The 19,655-nt window shown below is 39.3% G+C and overlaps 3 protein-coding genes across 9 annotated transcripts in view; 1 reads left to right on the top strand and 2 right to left on the bottom strand.

Annotated features, from left to right (window-relative positions):
• Positions 1-682: 682 nt before the first annotated feature.
• On the bottom strand, positions 683-3,715 carry pigc (phosphatidylinositol glycan anchor biosynthesis, class C). Of its 2 annotated transcripts, none has more exons than XM_061737100.1 (3): positions 3,611-3,715; positions 1,844-2,084; positions 683-1,746 (listed from the first exon to the last, which is right to left on the bottom strand). In XM_061737100.1, the coding sequence occupies exons 2-3, from the start codon at positions 2,069-2,071 to the stop codon at positions 1,090-1,092; spliced, it is 885 nt and encodes a 294-aa protein (XP_061593084.1). In that variant the 5' UTR covers positions 2,072-2,084; positions 3,611-3,715; the 3' UTR covers positions 683-1,089. The 2 variants fall into 2 exon arrangements, with proteins under 2 accessions (XP_061593084.1, XP_061593083.1); XM_061737099.1 differs by having other exon boundaries at positions 3,615-3,690.
• Positions 3,716-4,009: 294 nt separating this feature from the next.
• tmed5 (transmembrane p24 trafficking protein 5) lies at positions 4,010-9,533 on the bottom strand. The gene is made up of 4 exons (XM_061738066.1): positions 9,192-9,533; positions 8,312-8,409; positions 8,049-8,229; positions 4,010-7,478 (listed from the first exon to the last, which is right to left on the bottom strand). Exons 1-4 carry the CDS (start codon positions 9,369-9,371, stop codon positions 7,260-7,262), a joined length of 678 nt encoding a protein of 225 aa, XP_061594050.1. The 5' UTR covers positions 9,372-9,533; the 3' UTR covers positions 4,010-7,259.
• Positions 9,534-10,566: 1,033 nt separating this feature from the next.
• Positions 10,567-19,655, top strand: part of suco (SUN domain containing ossification factor) — a 46,966-nt gene continuing 37,877 nt past the window's right edge. For all 6 annotated transcript variants that reach the window (XM_061738067.1, XM_061738068.1, XM_061738069.1 and 3 more), the window contains exon 1: positions 10,567-10,812. In XM_061738067.1, coding sequence (XP_061594051.1) covers positions 10,760-10,812 — 53 coding nt within the window. In that variant the 5' untranslated portion in view covers positions 10,567-10,759. The remainder of the gene's footprint in view (positions 10,813-19,655) is intronic.

Below are 19,655 nucleotides of genomic sequence, written 5' to 3' on the forward strand. Positions count from 1 at the left end.
CAGTTGTGACATGAAACGACTGGGAATGGGCATCCAAAGTTACTGTGGGTGATTTTTTTGCCAATAGGAAGAGATAAGAAGCAAATATTTCCTGAAATGAAACTAAGACTAATATTTGAACATAAAAAAGTCCTTTGTGCTGCTTTAAGTCTCAGTGTACTCTAGTTAAAAATGACTTCCTCTATCAAATAAAGGACCTGTATTATGCTTTTCCCTTTCTGATTTACTAACAATGTTGCAACCACAGATTATCATCTGAAATGTGATCAAATGATAACCAAAACCGAGGTGTACATACAGAGCCCGTTCACAGAACGAACAAGGAACAGGATATACGATGTCTGGTGGAGCTTTGGTTGCAAAAATGTACTTTGATTGCTGGCTCTGTGAGTGAGATAAAAAAGTAAGATAAAACAGGAATATCCTTATAAGGTCATGGTCTCCACGAAGTGTGTATTCTTATAGGAATTTGACATTTGAAGACACTTAAGTGAGCTACCTTAATGAGCTATGCCTGGGATAGTTATAATTTTCTGGAAATCTCTCCTGGCAACTGTTTGCCTTTGTTCATCGTAAGTAATTATGTTCTTTTGGAGTCGCATTAGTGGCAGAGCTACTCCAGAGGTGCAGAAGATTAAAATGAGATGGCTGGAAATGTGTATTGTATGGCCACATTAAACAATTCACAAGAAATATTATTTTATTAATAAAATATGCCTTAGACTTGGAGCCCTTGTTTATATCCATACATAAACACATGCGCAACACACAATCCATAAAACAAAACTCTTTAAATCAGTGATATCTGTTACTGGCGCATACCTTCATGTGTCCAGTAGTGTTGTTAGTCAAACCTGCATTATCAGACAACTGCTGTACACATTTGAGGTCAGTGCTTATAAAACAATAGCAGCTTTAATACAAAGTGTTTTTCCCCCCTCTTCCTTATAACAGCAGTATATTAGGAATGTCATTTAAGATGAACATCTACAAAACCGTGATCAGACTCATTTATAATTCCTGATCGGCCTCCACCATAAATCTCGGTTTGAAAGAGAGCAGCCTGAGCGAGCGTGTTGGTTCTGCCCATCAGCGAAGGAAGCCGTTGAGGTCCTCATGAATCTCAGCCTCGTCCCAGGGTCCATGGATGTTGTCCTTGTGCCTCTGCAGCCGGACGAGCAGCAGAGGACAAAGCAATGTGACGCTCACTAATGCCAGAGATAAGAGCAACGCTCCACCCAGTGTCTGGGATCCTAGTCCCGCAACGCCGCCGATACACACTACCACACACACCCCGGTAAATTGTCGAGGGGTGTTCTCCCGCATCCGTTGCAGGAGACATGGCCACAGGGCAAACACCAGTAGGGCACAGCTGAGCATGGCAAAGGTGTGCAGAGTACCGGGTAACCTCGACGCCAGGCACACTGAGGCGAACAGGGCTGCATTTAAGGAGAGGCTGCCAGGGGGAGAGGGCTGGGGGTACGGGAAGGAGACCAGGTGGGCCAGCAGCATTATAGCAGACATTGCGTACACCGTGTCTGTGCTCACAGACTCTGTTAATGTCTTAAGAACTGGTGAGAAGCCAAAAGTGAAAGACAGAAAAATAGCAGCGCTCTGTAAATCAGCCAGATGTGTGCGCGGCTCACTGCTCGGTTCAAACTGAGATGTCAGAACTTGGTGCAGTCCATAGCCCAGCAGGGAGCACACAAGGCTGGTCCATAATAACACCTCAGGCGTCAGCAGACCCTGTAAGAAAGCAAAAAGATGTTGATTTATTGTGCATTTCAGTGGATACAGTGAATGGAAAGTGTGCTGCATGAAGACTGATGTTCTTTAGTTGTACCTGCTCCATGTACAGCCAAAGGGTGATAAAAATGGCCACACAGGACAGCTGCTGTCCTACAAAGCCCGCTTCTTTCACCACAGACCAGTAATGGTACTGCTGGACGCCCTCGTTTCTTCGCAGTTCCTCCAGGAACCGGTGGTCCACGTAGTTATCGGGGAATGGCTGGCTTTCCCAGAGGACCTTCCTCCAGGGCACACCCGGCCCCAGGGCCCCGTCCGGCCCCATCACCCCGATCACCCTGATCAGATTAGATTAGATTAGATTAAACTTTATTATCATATCACATGCTAAAGTACAAGGCAACAGAATGCAGTTAGCGTCTAACCGGAAGTGCTTGTGCAGTGAAATAAACACAATGTACCTGTACAGCATATACACACATATATATATATATAAGTATGTATGTACACAGTGCAGATTAATAAATACTGTTATGAGGTGCAGGTCAGACATGAATGAGTGATAATATATATTATAAACAGATGAGATGTGATTATATAATTTACAACAGTTTTGAGTTACAGTATGGGTGATTGCAGCATTCCCAGTGTGGAAGTATTTACAGTAGTGCGAGGAGGTAGTTGGTAAAAAAGTCCAGTGCAATTATATTATGTACAGAAGTGCAGAATAGTGCAAAGAGTCACTAGACACACACAATCAGCTCTGTGAGAATTATGTTTATGCAGAAGGAAGCTTTACCAGGCAGATACCTTTATACTACACTGGAAAAGCCCTGGTTAATCCTGGGGCCAGGTAGGAATATCCAGGAAAAGGATTTTAACAACAATATGACATTAACAAGGTTCCCTCTGCTACCACGGTTGAATTGGTTTGATATTGGATATTCGACATTCAACACCCATAAAACTTGTGATACATACCACTGATTTTGGTCAATCCACTTGTGATGTGTTCATGGTCATCTAGACTATATATCACAAAACAGTAATTATTAAAAAATCATATAAAAAAAAAAAATCATATATATGGGCTGATTTAATGAGGTTTAATGAATTCAACACCCATAAAACTTGTGATACATAACACTGATTGTTTTATGGGTGTTGAATTCATTAAACCTCATTAAATTAGCCCATAATATGATTTTATAATAATTACTCTCTTGTGATATATAGTCTAGATGAGCATGAACACATCACAAGCAATATGACCAAAATCAGTGGTATGTACCACAAGTTTTATGGGTGTTGAATTCATTAAACCAGCCCATATATATGATTTTTAAATCAGCCCATATATATGATTTTTTTAATAATTACTGTTTTGTGATATATAGTCTGGATGACCATGAACACATCACAAGTGGATTGACCAAAATCAGTGGTATGTATCACAAGTTTTATGGGTGTTGAATGTCGAATATGCAATATCCAATATCAAACCAATTCAACCGCGGTCCCTCTGCTTACTATTATCATGGTCTTGTATCAAAGTTGCCTCGTTTGTGAGTCTAAAAGACTCAAAAAATAAAATACAAGTAGTAACTGATATACTATCGAAGCAAAGCAATAGTCCAACCATGTCATGTGTTAAAACGCCCCTCTAGATCCCCCGCATAAAGACAACACTGAGACGCATTAATGGTATTATGTGAACTGTTTGTTGTCAGTCAGCTGAGTTACCGGTTCGTCCAGTTTGGCGCGGCTGTAAAACCAAACCTGCGACGTAAATATCAGTCAGTAGCCAGTGGTACGTTAAAATCGCTTTGGGTATTTGTAATAATATTATAAAAGTGTTACTCACTCACCACGAATGACTTTATTCGGCGCTGATGCCAGTTTGATCGGATCACGCCGTTTTCCCGGAAGCGAAGCCCCGCTCGCTGCCCACAGCGCCCCCTGCTGGCAACACCGCTCAACAGCAGGGCGCAGGCTCTTTTCCTGTGTTTTGAACATATGTAACACCTTTTTTTCTTAAATGATAAGAACCAGCGACCTCTCCAGGATTGTACTTGCGATGGTTTGTGCCACCTTCAAAAAACTTTTCATAATTTAGCAACATTTATAAGTGAAATTATCTAATCACTGCATTTACCACAGCCTCCCTTGACCCTGATGTTGATACTTCAATAAAGTATCAGAGGAGCTGCAAACATTAACCAAGAGTTTAGCTTAGTATGGACAAAGAAAAAAAACACACAAGTCAGAAAAAGATAGGATTATTTAATTTACACAAATTTACAACTTCAGTGAACCTGTCTGCTTCAACTTGCTTAAAACTCCAACACAGTACATTGTTAACATGATGAAACCCGGGGTAAGGATGAATGTCAAAACTTTCAGAAAGTAACATTTAAATTGACCTGATCATATCATAATCATACATTTCTGACAAAGCTTCTGCTTGGGCAAAAATCTGTCAGTCTCTTTTCTCCTCAGAGCATCATCATGGTAGTATAAAACTTACAAAACAGAGTGGGTGTGGACTCATCAATAATCTGCTCAGTAACATAGAAATAGTTTTACAAATGTCATATTACTGTAGGATTTCAAAAACACTTTAAAATGGATCAGCTTTATTAGATATTGTTATAAAAGTTTCCAAACCTCATCATGCAGGGCTCAAACACTGGATATGACAGTGACAAGCTCCTTAACAGTGGAATAAAAAGTAAGTTAACTTTTTCTCACAAACCAAACATCCAGTGCTACTGCAGGTAACATATAAACCAGTGTGAATAATGCCACAGCTATATCGCACATATGTATAATTGTAACACATTAGGCCAATCACATCCTTCCAGCATAAGGCTTTGTAAAATATGAAGGCATCGTCTCACTGTTTGATCTTTATCTCACAGCACAGGTCAAATTCAGACCCTGCAGGACCATTTTAAGAACACAGATTTGGCTGAACTCTGCGAACCACATGATGATGATATTAGATTCTCTGAGGGGAGCCAGTATCCCCTCTATACTGTTTACAGCTACCCTAACAACAAACCTTGGATCACCAGTGACCTGATGGATCTTGTCAACAAAAAGAAGCTCTGGTGATAAAGACGTGCTGAGGAGAATAGGGCGGGAACTGAAGGTGAACTCTGGACCCCTGCTGGGCCGTACCACACAGGTGCAGCCTTCACACCCTCATGAGACAGCTGGTGATGCTGTCATCCATCTACTGCAGTATGCTCACTCTCACCTGGATGTGGAGGTGGCACTATGATGATCATGGTTTTTTTTACTCCACAGTGCCTTTAACGTCACCCAACCATATTTATACACATCCTGTCTCCTTTTCTGTTCACTCTGCATATGTCTGATTTCCAGTAAAACACAGAATCATGCCACCTGCAGACGTTCTGAGTTGGAGTACAGGCTGTCTGCTGGATAGCTTTGGGGACTAGTGCAACAGAAACCATCCGCTCCTAAATGTTTCAAAGACCAAGGAGGCGGTGGCTGACTTTGGCAATTAAGTCAATAACCATAATGGTGGAGAAGGTTGGTCAGACTGTTGGCAACTGCAAGTACTTGGATGTCCACTTAAACAACGGTCTGGATTAGGACAACTTCAATGTTGTACAGAAGAGGAAGCTCAGATCATTTAATGTGTGCAACAAGATGCTTGAGCTCTTCTTCACGTCTTTGGTGCTGAGTGCCATCTCACTGAGGTACCAGTGCCAGGGAACATGCTCAACAAACTCATCTGTAAGGCTGGTTCTGTCATTGTGCTGAGCCTGGACACATTTCGAAGAAAAAGGGGACATGCTACCAACTGCTCCCAATCGTCCACAATCCCCCCTGCCCCCTTCACAACACACTTCAGAGACAGTTGTTCACAAAGAGTCATTCAGCTGTCACAGCTGAATGACAGCTGTCACAAAGAACTCTACAGACAGTCTTTCCTTCCTCGTGCTATTTCCCTGTACAGTAAATCACCTGTGTGGCAGGTAATTGTCTGGATAAAGTCATGCCCTTTTTTAGTTTGGCACTTTATTTTTGTTGCAATTTGCACAGACTGACCCTTATCTGTAAATATGTGTATATATATCCTACACTTTTTTTTTAATCTAAGTTTTTATACTTTTTTGTTGCATAGTCTCTATAGGTTTTTCATCTTTTGCTGCTATAACGAGATTACTTCCCACATGGGATTAATAAAGTATTTCTATACTAAAACATCTTCATGGATCATCTTTCATCCACATAACAGACAAGTTTGCAAGCAGTTTCTTGTACTTCCATTGTGTAGTTCATCATTAAAACGTCAGTGTCAAAGATGTAAAAATATGCATACCAAGAAATATTTACTTTCATGGCACCTGAGAAAAAGTGCAATAATAAGATGTCAGTTTAAAAAAAAAAAATGCTTTGACAGACAAATGCTACTATGTTAGACTTCTGACAAAGCCACGGCCTTAGATGACTACAGCACATTCAACTGAGCAGTGTCTGTGGCAATGACCCTTCAGGTGTCAGGAAGATAGAAATAGACTTCTGTCACCAGACAGAAGTCAACGCCTTCATGCAGTAAGTGGCCTGTAAGTAGACACCCACCAGCAGCCGTGAAGATTCACAGTAGGAAGCTAGTGGACCTGGCAGCGCTCACTCCACAAATCCACATAGTGCGATGGTGGAGATAGCCACTAATCACTGATCTGAAGAGATTTTCATGTCTTCTCTTTCATAGCCCTATATACACACACCTGACTTTTTAAAGCTTGGCTGAAGAGAATGCGCGACTGATTGTAACAGCATGCATGTTTGTGGAAATCATTAAAGATCTCACAGATTGGGAAATTGCTAACAATTAATAATATAAGAGTATATTATTGACACCATTAAGCATGTTGGAAAGACAAGCTGCCAAACTGGTTGCACCACCCACTCCTGTTTGGCAGGAACAACTCCTTCAGACGCAGATGTCTTCATGTACTTCAGCTCAACACTCAAGAGGGGGAAAAAAAACCAACAACTTCCAAAGTACAAAACTGACATCTCTGCAAACTGGCCACTGGCCTGATACTTTTAGGCTCCGTTAGAAAAATAGTTGCATATCAAACATACTCATTATTTCACTTTCTGTAAATAATTACATTAGTTATGAAAGACCTTTGAACAATATAAAACTGAGATGTTTTTAAAGCAAACAGACAGAAATGTTGACATACAGTAGAGAGGCTCATAGTCAGAGGTTTGTATTCTTCACTTGAAATAATCACCATTTTCCAAACTCCAGTGGACCGTAAAATCAGAGCAAAAACCAGTGGTGAATTTGATCTGAATAACGTTTCTGATGCTGTCTGTGTATATGTGTTTGCATATTTATGTGAGAGCTTTCTTGAAGCTTCCAATCCATCTTTTTTTTTTGGTGGGGCAGGGGGTGAAAATAAAATCCCTAAGGAATTTCAAGATAACTTTAGTAGTTTCCTGCTCTGTTACTCTCCATGGTGTTACGTGCGAATTTTCCTTTTATCTTCAAAGAGTGAACGTACTAAATAGACCTGAACCGCAGACACCACCAACATCACGACGAGATTGACCACTGACCAAAAGTTCACCCTCTCAAAGTTACTCTCCTGGATGTTTCGGTCCCGAGCTTCAAACGCTCGGAGCACTGTCTGGATTTGCACGCTTTTGCCCAGTCGAGACTTTACATTGTTGATCGTGTCCTGCAAGAGAAGATGAAAGTTGATCAGATTAACTGGATCCTTCAAAATCAGAATCGTAACTTTTTCCCAAGTTTGGAAACAAAGCAACGCAATCAGGTGTGTTCCTTCCTCCCAGAGAAAACAACTTCCTCTGCATCTGGAAAACGCATTTCCTGTCCCTCGTCATTTCTTGCCTGTGTGACTTCTGACACAAATTATGACTGTTTCTGGAGAAGGGGTGGTGCAGGCTGATGTGGCGCAAGCTGAAACAATTGGCTGCTGAAAGCTTTTAGGTGAGAGTGCATGAAACCATCTATTCTTGTTACACTGTGTCTGTATGTGCGTGCGTTATCTTCTGGTCAGCTTGCTGGGTCATCTTGTAAGCTTTAGTGGCACCATGACAAATATCTCAATGGCAGTCAACAGAGGGACAAAGTCTAAATGGAAGGGGGGGGGGCAAAAAAATAAAACTACTGTGAAGATGTTTTTCTATTTTCTAATAATGCTATTAAGATTAAAAGTTCCCCTATCTTCAAAAAAAATTAAAACACAGGTATGAAATGTGTGAGATTTTAGTGACTGCACCCTCACCATGATGTCTTCCAGCTTCATGTCCAGCATATCTGTCCCATGAACATACTCCTTCCACTCTTCTGGGCTTTCATCTGTATCCATGTTGTCCAGTATCAATTCAAAGAAGATGAGCTTCTCAGAGACGGAGCTGAACGTGTTGTCAAAGCACAACATGTAGTCCCCGTCTTCTGTTTCTACACTGGAGGACAGAACAAGCTGTGAAGAGCTGGAACACGCACCTTGGTCCATTAAAGACCGCTCTGTTCTTGTTTTTTGCTTACGTGTGAATGCCGTCCGACTTGTGGTAGTCACTGAACAGCAGCTGGCCTGATGGGGAGAAGATGGAGAAGTCTACATCGAGGCCTGCGCCATCCAACACCTGAGGATGATACAATTAAATGAGAAGAGTGGAAGTGTAGTTACATGTTACCAGGATCCACTTTGCTACGTTCTGCTCGTCATTTGTGGGCGTAAATGAAAAATGTAATACAAGCGCTAAGAATAACCTGTAAATCTGAAATTATCAATGAGTAATGATCCTTCTGACATCATGCTCAATTTGTATGTCAAGAACAGGAAATAATTACGTAAGCATGATAAAATCCCATCACCCGCAAAAAAATATTTTGCTTTGTATATTTATTTTTTATTTAAATCAGGAATCCGAATCAGGTTTATTTGGCCAAGTCAGCTCAAACAAGACAGGGAATTTGACTTATTTTCGCTCACTGTACAGTAAATAGACTAATGACAGTTCGTATTAACATATATACAATTAAAAAAAAAAGTGAAAGGTGCAGCAGTATGAGGTAGACATGGTTATTGATGTTATTAATCTATGTTATTTTTTTTTTAAATAAATATTTTTTTATGAAGTGACCTGCCAAAGAGGGTTAGAGTAATAAAAACATTAAAAAGGTGTGAACCGCATAACATAAAATACTTAAACATAATAGAAACACGCTGAAGATGTTATGTGGTTTGTTTAAATGAGTAAAAGTTAAAAAAAAGGAGTATCACAGAGAACATGAAACATACATGATAATCGGTTTTGATATGTGTAATGTTTTCTGTCAGCGGAAACTGCGGACAGAGATGGAAAGTTTTGCTGCATTCAACAAAAACAAGACATTTAACAGGATTCATATAAGCTGCTATGACCTGATACTCGATCTCCAGCGAGGCGTCCTTCTTCATGGTCTGGAAGAAGCACTCCTTTCGGCCGGCGGGCAGGCTGAACGTGAAGTCGCTGTCCGTCGCCTGGGAGAAGGCGGCCAGCCTGGCCGGCAGCAGCGACACACACACGGACAGCACGCTCAACAACAGCCGGAGGGGCTCCATGGTCGAACCGAGCACCTCAAACTCCACCAGGACCACGACTGAGCCTCAGCTGCTCGGGGATAAATCAATAAGAGAGGCTCACAAGTGTTTCTAATGTTCACCCAAAAGTTGACCAGTGTTAAAATGTTAAAATACTGACGCCAGGACCCCGCCTGCTCAGAAATAGCTGATTTCATTTAGCTCCTATCATTGGAGGATTACGTCGCTATTGTAGTTCATTTATTATGTCTATGTTCCCGTACTATCGTCTCAAACGATATGACTCGGCTAAAAAAAATACTTATAATTAATAACCGGCACTTTTTCTCAGCCCTCGCGAAATGCACTGTGGGATATGGAGTTCATTTGATACCACGTGGATCAGAAAAAACGAATTACCTAATTTATAATTAATCAAAAATGACCAATACACGACACAGCTGGACCATATTTGGTCGTATTAAAGTCAAATTCGAGGCAATAGAAAGTGCCAAGATGTTTCTATTGGATCTCTTAACTTTCTAAAAGTACCATTGAAACATAACTATCCAGTTTTACTTAGTAAGTAATTATTATATTTCCTTAAATTAGGTAAAATATTTTCAGTTCCACGATGAAAAAACGGATGAAAATTATCTGATTAGCAGGTGAAACTTATCTCGGTGCTTTATCGATTACTTAACTTCGATAAGGAATGATTAATTATCATGTCCGTATGAAAACAAATGAATGAAGTTTAAAAAAACACCAAATAGTCAGAGGTTTGAGTTGTTAAAGACAAGGCACATTTATTTGTATGGCACTTTTCACGTTCAAGACAATTCAAAGTGCTTTACATAAAAATAACAAAAATACAGTAAAAATAAGAGTTTATAAGCAGAAATTAAATACATAAGAAAAAAATGACACATTTCCATAACCACATTTTCCGGATGCGCTTCCTACGCAAATTACATGAACAAAGGTAGCAAGAAACTGCCAATGCGAAGTGAATCATCATGTGATTATGAAATAACAAAAAATTGCGTATTTGGTTATCAAACTCATGACGCGGCCGGCTCCGGAGTCACCAACTCATCTCTGTGCGGGGGGCGGGGAGGGCTCTTCTGATTGGACAATATCGCTTTGCCTCGATTTGATTGGCCGGAGTCACGGAGGGGGCGGGGCTTAGTAGCCTAGGTGCTCGTCAACAGCTACTGACGCTGAAAAGAGGCGGACAGCTGCTCCGCGATGAGAAATATTGCCTCTGAAGTGGAGGCTTTAAACACAGAAAATAGTCATTTGCTTTTATTACATTAAAGTAAGCACCGGGCTTACGTAAAGCTTTCGTTTTTGTGTGTTAGTTAGCTGCGGCAGATTAGAAACAAAAAAAACAAAAGAGCGAGGATGTTGGTCCCCGCGGGAAGATAATGAAGAGGCTGCGCGTTGTGTTGGTGTGCCTCGTTGTAGCTCTCCTGTGCTGGTAAGCTCGGCCTGACAGCTCCCTCACATCATCACCCACCTTACCTCACCTGGGGGGAGATAACACTCACAAAACAGGCGATACGGTCACATTAACGGGGACTTGTGGGTTTCCTGGATGTCTTGTGGTTCAATATTCAGCAGTCATCACATTGTTAGTGACAGTATCACCTCTGCTACATAGCTAACATTATGTGTTTGTCACAGCTCTGTGTTTATGAACCACAATGACACTTTTACAATGTTTTGACCGATAATGTCCGCTATTTTAATTGTTTTTATTGGGGTTTGTTGGTGACTAAGCCAGCTGTTGAATAGCAGCTCAGCTAGCTCTTCTAAGTTGGATAATGATGGCATCTGTTTGATAACCTTCATACTGATCAAGAAATACTGAAAACAACCAGCTACTGCAGTTTCACGTTTTCTCTTCCTGTACCTGAAGGCTTCAGCTCACTCTTGTTTTATTAGATTATTAGAGTTAGTTTTAGTTGTTATTTACACTGCTTCACATGGCAAAGTTCAAGTTGATGTCCGGTCTGTGGTACTGACATAAACCCAGATTAACATTTTTTTTTTTTAATCTGATGGTATAACATGAAGAAAACGTTTCTCTTAACACTTTGAAAATAGTGTTAGTTAAAACAGTCGCAAGTGCAGAGACAAAAGAAGCCCTAAGCAGCTAAAATGTGTGTGGGTGAACACAGAGGAATATAAAACATTTATTATTTAAACAAACATGTATTGGGACATTGCATTGTATAATTTATATAATGTGTAGTTGCATATTTAAAACAGTTGGTGTTTTAAATGTGCACGTGCAGGAAGAGGTTTTGCTCATTTTAAAACATTTGCTTAATCTCATAGTCACGCTGCATGTTACAATATGCAGGGTTTGTGAAATTGGATTAACAATCCAGTTAACTGCCAACTTTATCCAGATTGGTGATTTAGAAGTAAGCAACGTGAGCGTTTTGTTGTGACTACTCATGCCCACTGTTTTTGATAATATGCACAGTGAGTTCCTTCTCTTGGTTGAAAAAGATTTAGTGGATCATCAATTATAGGAGATAAAAATCCAAATAGTTTGTTAAACTGTAACTAGCAATCTTTTCCAGATAATCTGACATCAAATCAGATGAGTCATCATTTGTGTCATCTTTATGCTTCTGGGAAAATAGTAGAAGTACAGAGCCAGGGGTTGATTTACAGGTTTAAACACAGGATGTTGTGAAGATATCCTCATACTTGAAGTTCCTCATCATTATAGGATAAACCTTCCTCTTGTCCCAGTAGGTAACGAGAAATGTGGATGCCGTCCCCAACAGTTTCTGCATAGAATTGGAAACAGATTTTAGTCCTCATATTTTATTGATCATACTAGAGATTAGGATTTTGTAATGCTGCTTTCAATAAGTATAGCAGTCTCCATCACAGTATAGTGTATGAAAATATAAATGGTTTTAGTCATGTTTAGGCAGCCTTTAAAAAAGCAATTATATTGGAGTTGAGAGTATAACCCTTGAACCTTTTGTCTTTAAAGAATAATCTCTGTTCCATAGTTTTTTTTTCTTTTTTCTTTTTCTTTTTTCAAAAGAGATGTTTGGTTTTGCAAAGATTACTGTTGCATAGTTTTAGGCCTTTAAGCTGTGGGGGGGAAAAAAAAGAAGAAACAAAGGAAAATGTGAAAGCACCAACAACTCAGGAGGAGGCTCTTCTCTCTGCCCTTTTAAACATCAGTGAAATACGATCGGAATAATTATCATATTAGTAATTTAAAATTCAATAAATCTCTAGAAATATTAATAAATTAAAGCCACAAGAAAGGCGTCATTAGTTCCTGGTAATAACCACATTTTATTCCACTGAACTTTTTCACCCATCTGAAACTAATAACGACTGTGCACCTACATGCACGGGCTTCATTACTAATGCAAAATCCCTTTTAAGCGTGCTGCTGCTGGCCTCTCACTCCCCCGTGCCAGCTCTCACACGTCCCGGTGGGAAACAAGAAATGGGAATGCAGTTCTTGCAGTACACATGGGGTTTCCAAGGTAGCAGTGTTTTTAGGTATTGAAAAGAAACTGTGTTAGAAAGCTGGTGGTAAATGGGGGAGGGGTTGTAATCATGACTCGCCTAATGTTTGACAGTATTGCTGTGTCACTTGGAAGACCAGGACTAATGTTGATATTTCTGGTATAGATGCTTTATTTTGTATGTACAACCCGTATTGACTATGACCATTACTTAGAAGCTACTGGGGCCGCTCGGCTGGGAGTTTCTGTGCTGCAGTGTTCGGAGCGGCGCAGCTGAATGTGCTCTGTGTGTGTGTGTGTGTGTCATGCTTATCCGTCACTCATGCTGTCAGCAAGAAAGATCTTAAAGCATTTAAAGTCTTCCAGCTCAGCCTCTTGACTTCAGCATTGCTTTGGAAAATGTGTGCACGCTTTCTTTTTTGTCTTTTTTTAGATTATTTGCATGAGGGTGCACATTTTTTGCTAATGCAGTAGTGCTACTTTACTGTCACAGACATATTAGCCTTGCGTGTTTAGATGTTAACTTTACTGCAGAGACTTTGGCGGGATGCTATGTGTTCATCTTTATTTCATGTCAAGAATAGTTTTTTTTTTTTTTTTTTTTACGATTTTATATCTTTATGCATTCATATGTTTCGAAACAATTTATATCCACAATAAGAGAATTGTGTTTATTGGATGTTCAATAGGGTCCTCAATAGAGGATGTCTTCATCTACTTCTGTCCCTGTTTCACAAGCTTATTAGTTAAACAGCCATTTGAAGATTATTGTTATGTAACATGATTAGCACGAGAAATGTGCTGATGATGTTTTGTGTGTGTTCAAAGAACTATTGCCATTTCCATAAGCAATTAGTTTTTGTTTTGATTGAATATGAAACTGTTCAGAAAAATTTAACGTAATGAAGTTTTACAATTTCTTCATAATTGCAACAAGTTAAGTCTTTCTGTCTCTGGAAATCCAATAATTAAAATGTTGTAGGTTTCCAGGCAGAGGTAATTGTTCAAGCGCCAGCAGAAAGGGAATTACGCCTAATCGTTCTGATTCGGATAGCCAACTAGGAAATACTAACAGATGCTTCCAAAATGATGGAATCTGGATACTTGAGTATTTACGTCTGTGCACCATCCCAAACCAGTAAGTCTTACTTACATAGTGCCAATTCTTCTTTATTGCTCAAAAACCCAGCAAAGAAAGCTGGGTAATATTGCGTTGCAACTTCCTGTTTTGAGTTGGCAGTTGGCAGTTGGCGAAGCCGTAACGGATGAGCTGGACTGGGCTAACTATATCGGATTAGCGTTGTGTTGGGAGTCTGGCTTTTTTACGCTAAAAATTGTCATCATGCTAGGCTGCAGGTCCAGCTAACAAAATCCGTATTGGAAAGGATATTGTAATAGGATATTGCAACATCTCTGGTTATAGTATCAATAATTATGCGCTAGATTATTGGTCTTAACATTTCTCTTTTTGTTTTTTTTAAAATTCCCCTCATCTTAAAATATTAAGGCGCTTCAGAGAACAAGACAACCTTGATAAAAGCATGACAAGCATACTGAAGTAAAATAAAGTCGTTTTTTTTTAGCTTCAGGTGATTCATTCAATTCCTGAAACTTGTGTTCTTGACTCTAATCAACTGATCAGTCAGTGCCAGCTATTACAGGTTTCATTTTATCATCTTATTTTTTTTCATTGTTGATACCGCTGACATTCTTATGATCTGTGCCATTTACATCAGAAGATGGAATGACCGCGCACCTTAATTGATCGTTTTCCAGTTGCAAAGTTGGTAAAAACACATACAACATGAACTTTTACAAACATCGGACTGCCTGTTGTTAGTCAGTGTTGGCAATCATTTTTCATAACAACCATACTTCTGATTAAAGTCAAGAGCACTATGTGCATTTTTGACTTCATATACTTTTGTATAAATAAGACACAAGTGTTATACAAATATTAAATTAGCTGAGTGTTTAGTTTTTTTTTAAGAAGTAATATCGACGTTGTATTCTGAAGTAGGGTTAGGTGAGGTTCCTCAGACGGTCCCAGTCGTAACCTTTACCTCACGGGGCATTTCAGTTGAGACTTCTGAGGCTCTTGAAGCTCCAAAATTCTGACCGTTTCTAGTTTCCATGTCCATTCATGCATGGCGCCTTTGTGACGCAAATTTCATCATCTGCATTAAGGGCAAGGATTGATTCATTCAGCGAACAAAATATTGTTTTACTGTACTGACTAAACAGGACAAATACTCATGTATATGGACCAATCTCCCATTCAGAGCAAATAAACAACACGGATCTTTGTTTTGTGCGAAGAGTTGGCAGCAAAAGGATCTGTGCACATCTCTACAGTGTATTTTGCTTCATCTGACGTAAGGGGTGATGTCTTGGAGATTTCTGTAGGGACTGTAGGAAGCTGAAGATTACAGAACTAAACGCTTGTGTCTGTTTGCTGGTTTGAATAATAACAGCTTTAACTTTGTTGGCATCCTTAGACAGTCCCAGTAGGGCGACACTACGTGTTGAATGAAGGTTGTTCTTGTTCCAAATGATTTGAAGGCTTTTATTCCTTTTTTTTTTTTTTTTAAGGATTTTAGTTTTTTTTACTGGCTTCAAATGTCTAGCTTTAAACATTCTGTACCCACACTGAAAAACTGAAATCTGTGACTGCATCATCTTGATGTGCCATGCTGCTTTCCCTGGCCAGAAAAGAAAAATAAAATTTATAATTGAGAAATAATTGACTCTGTAACATCCATAAAAGCTGAAACTCAGCCGATTCTGGTCACCAGCTGAGTAGTTTATGTATCCATATTTGGCACTTACCGGTAACTGTTATATCCTGTGAGGCTGCAGATCTTTAGACCTGTCTTACATTACAAAACTAACAAACTATTATGTCTATATGTGTGAAGGTGGAATAAAACTGTTATTTCAATGCAGTTGGATTTCACTGGCCAACCTGGTTTTTGTAAAACATTTTTGACTGAGCTTTTTTTTATAAGTGTAGTTTAAATAGCTCTAAGTGGTGCGTTATTGCTTCTGGTTTAACACAGATTCCCTAAGGTTACACAACAGTTTCTTTTTTTTTTCTTTTTTATAGCTTGGTCCTACTTGTTTTGTTGGCGTTAACGTCATTTATAGGAAGAGGGAAACTATAAGGGGGGTTCCGCTGGGCATCTCAACCCACAGCACGCATGCACTACTCAAAAGCTGCGTTGTTTTGGTCTTGTTGCATTGGTTGAATGTGCTGTTTGTAGCGTATAGGTGAAGAAAATGTAAAGGTTAAGAGGATAAAGGTTCTATATCTGTATGTGTGTGGAAAATTGTCACCATGCATATGACCAGTTGGCTTGTGGGCTGTATTACATGGTGCTGTGGTCAACTGCAGTGGCTGCAGTATTTACTTCCACTTAACAAAAAAATTACAGTGCTTTTATTAATCTGCATGACGTCATTAATAATAAGTATCCAACTTTTACAATTTGGCCATTCTTTACGAAAGAATATAAACATTTTCTCCTTTTTGTTATTGTTTTTTCCCCCATAAAACAATGCTGTAAAATTAAGATCAAAATTCTTCAAATATCCTGTTACTAAAACGTAAATTTCTTTTTATTCTTTTTGACTCATCTGCCTCCTCTGAAGTTCTAAGAATTCATTTTTAGTTTTGACCAAAATTATTGTGGGAATTGATGTTGAGTGTGCGGACTGACTCTTGCTATGTGAAAAACCTAATGACGGACTACAACTACCATGTACTGTAGTGATGTCACTGAGCAACGTGACGCACAGATCGCATCAGTGTGATGACATTTAAGTCATTTGTATTAAACACCACTTTTCCTGTGACAAGCGTGCTGTCGTACCCTGCTGTTGTGATTTGCTTAATGGTTCACTTCTAGTCAAGACACGCTAAATGATTAATTTATTTCCAACTCAAAAGTTTTAAAGAATTACGTTAACCTCTTAGACACGAGTGTCTTTTGTCTGAAAGGTGTGTTGTTCTTCCATCCCTTTGCAAAGCATTCATAACAATGCAGTGGGGGTTTTAAGGAAATCATCATGAGTTGGTATCAGAAATATCGCTGAATTTATTAGCATTAATTGTTGTCCCGTAATATGAAATGTTCTCGGCACAGACGAAGAAATAAAGAAGATCTTACACAACATTCAAACTCCAAATTTATTGAGGAATCATCTCACTGGATTGTTTACTTTATCCATCATATCTCAGTCTAATCTGAATGCTACCACAGCCCCGTGTTTTTTCTGTACATCATATGCATTCAAATGACCATTGATTAGCTTGTCAGGACGAGAATGGAATGAGGCAAGAGAAAGACGTCTTAAGGGTTATCTTTCAAAACAAACATGACATTTAACCTACATTTCACAAAACTGCTTATTCATGCTCTAAAGTGTACAAATAGAAAACAGGATTAATTATTTTTAGCCATTTCTAAACAAAGCTGTCTGTTTCTTCTGCTTAGGAAAATCAGAATTCACTTAGAAAAACAGACGAGGACCAAAAAGTTTGTTTGCTGCTTCTTTTTTTTGATCAACATAGATTTGATTATTTTACATGAACTAATGGAAACACCAAACTAATCTGGTTTAATGTCTGTAAATTCAGGCTCTGGACCAACTTTACCCAGGTGTTGCATGTTGAAGAATATGGACTCACTCCTTTAAATCATCAGGTTTCTGAATGTCAGGTTCTCATTCACAACAGTGAGAGTTGGACTGAATTTCATTCTCATTTAATTTTAATTTCTTCAGATTGATAAGTATTTATTATTTACATATGCTGCACTTTAAATCCCACTGATTTAAAAAAAAAATTTAATACAGTCTCAAAAATGCAACTAAATGATCTCCCAGACAAGAAATGTAATTTTAATTAATTATTTTAGAAGCTGAAGTATTTCTCTTTATATTTTTAGCATCAGTATCTTGATTTTTAAGTTAATGAAACAAAGATTTTAAAAATTTATTTAGGACCAGGGTATGAATGTATACAAATAAAAATATATGAATGTTAATACCCCCCCCTCCCAAACAAACCTTAGTTTCCTCCAGTCAGACTCATGACTCATGTTTGTGATACTGTCATAGCAGCAAGAGGTTTGAATCTGGGAGTTTGCAGCTCCAGATTTGTGTTGGGGGCTGGACTGGATGGGCGTTCTTCAGGGCCAATCGGATAGATCAGAGTGATGAGTCCCAGCTGCAAGATCCAAGCCAAAACCCCCTGTGGATTCACTGTTTGGATAAATGGGCCTGGTGGTCAATGAAAAATATTAATTTCTATTTCTAACAGAATGTCTCTAAATAAGGCAGTTGGACACTTTCAGTGAGCTGGATTTGTGGTTATGATGCCGTGGATCCTAGACCTTGGTGCGGGTGTTTATTTTCTCCTCTCGCAGTAGGTGTTCAGAAGTTATGGCGACGTTGTGATGACTTACAAAAGAAAGACAGTGGTAATCTAAAACTGAGTGTATAAAGTAGCTCTAATGCCAGATATGAGGGATTGAAAATCCTCAATTTTAGTTGGGAGATGATCTTGTTTTTCATTTATTTCAACCAGAAGAGACACCAGTAATCTCATTTGAAGTGTGATGTATTAAGTTAAAGTTCATGCTCTCTGAGCCATGCTCCAAAAGTGACCCACACCTTTGAAAAGGTTATTTTTGCAGCGTACATTTTATTCGTACGTGCTTACTCTGATATAACCAATAACACAATTTCTGCACACCAGGAACTTTGTATTTTTCTTGGAATTAGCCGTCCTGTGGTGAGAGTTGAATGCGGGCCAGTAACCCGGAGGCTCTGTCAGTGGCTTGAAAGAATATACTAGTGTTTACTGAATGAGAGAACAGTATACAAAGGGTGGAGAGAGCGAAGTTTTAAAGGTGGGGACCTACGTCAGAAATGTTTACCTGCGTGTGAAGAGGGTACGGCACAGGGAAGACGTTATACGTAGGTCACTGTTGCACACCTTAGCTTTGTTTTTAAGGTTTTCTTTGTCTGAAAATCATGTGCTTTGTTCTGCACTCAGACTAATTTTTTTCCTCTCTGAAAATGCTCAGGTTTCGTCTCATTCCCCTTCTTTCATTGTGCTCGTTACTGTTTGTTTTTATAGCCACCAACTAGCTGCCATGCATGAATTGTGTGTGCATGGGACCTTTCTTACCTACCTTGTTGGTAGGTTATAGATTTTTAACTCTGTCTGTGCATGTTCACCGTCTCTAACAGGCCAGTTCAGACGGGGGGCCTTGTCAATATAGCGGACACAAAGAGTGACGAAAGAACACTGTGTACTGAGGGCAGGGTCTCTCAGGGCTGCACATGAAGGCATTCCTGTGCCATCTGATTTACTTCTCCAACTGAGAGCAAAATAGTTAAATTACTGGCATTTAGGAAGATAAAGCCCATCAAATTCAGAAGTCTTGCGTTATTGTTATACGTGGAGTATATTAAAAGTTGCTACGATATGGCTGCTCTGCATTCTTCAAATCTAAAAAACAAAAACCCAACAAAAGAAAAACAGTTATCATGTAATTTTAACCAGCATGGTGCCACTGCTTGTTATGAGGTTCTATTTATATGGAGTGTGTGAGACTAGTGTGACTGTTTAACCACAGGGCCGAGTTTTGGCACATTGAGTAACAAGTTTTTGTTCCTCTACCGTCACATCCAACTCACACTTGCTTATAAAAATACACATACTACTAGTATGTACAGTATACACACTTAACCTACACCAACCCCCTACTGGCACAGTGGCTTCTTCCTATCACACTGCATT

This window comes from Cololabis saira, chromosome 13, assembly GCF_033807715.1.
Source record: "Cololabis saira isolate AMF1-May2022 chromosome 13, fColSai1.1, whole genome shotgun sequence".
Taxonomy (NCBI): Eukaryota; Metazoa; Chordata; class Actinopteri; order Beloniformes; family Belonidae; genus Cololabis; species Cololabis saira.

Coding starts and splice junctions, on each gene's coding strand:
- tmed5 (XM_061738066.1), bottom strand. CDS start 9,371: ATGGAGCCCCTCCGGCTGTTGTTGAGCGTGCTGTCCGTGTGTGTGTCG. Junction 8,230..8,311: donor AAGTCGGACGGCATTCACAC/GTAAGCAAAAAA, acceptor TCTGTCCTCCAG/TGTAGAAACAGAAGACGGGG. Junction 7,479..8,048: donor TGAAGCTGGAAGACATCATG/GTGAGGGTGCAG, acceptor CTTCTCTTGCAG/GACACGATCAACAATGTAAA.
- pigc (XM_061737100.1), bottom strand. CDS start 2,071: ATGGGGCCGGACGGGGCCCTGGGGCCGGGTGTGCCCTGGAGGAAGGTC. Junction 1,747..1,843: donor TTTGGCTGTACATGGAGCAG/GTACAACTAAAG, acceptor GCTTTCTTACAG/GGTCTGCTGACGCCTGAGGT.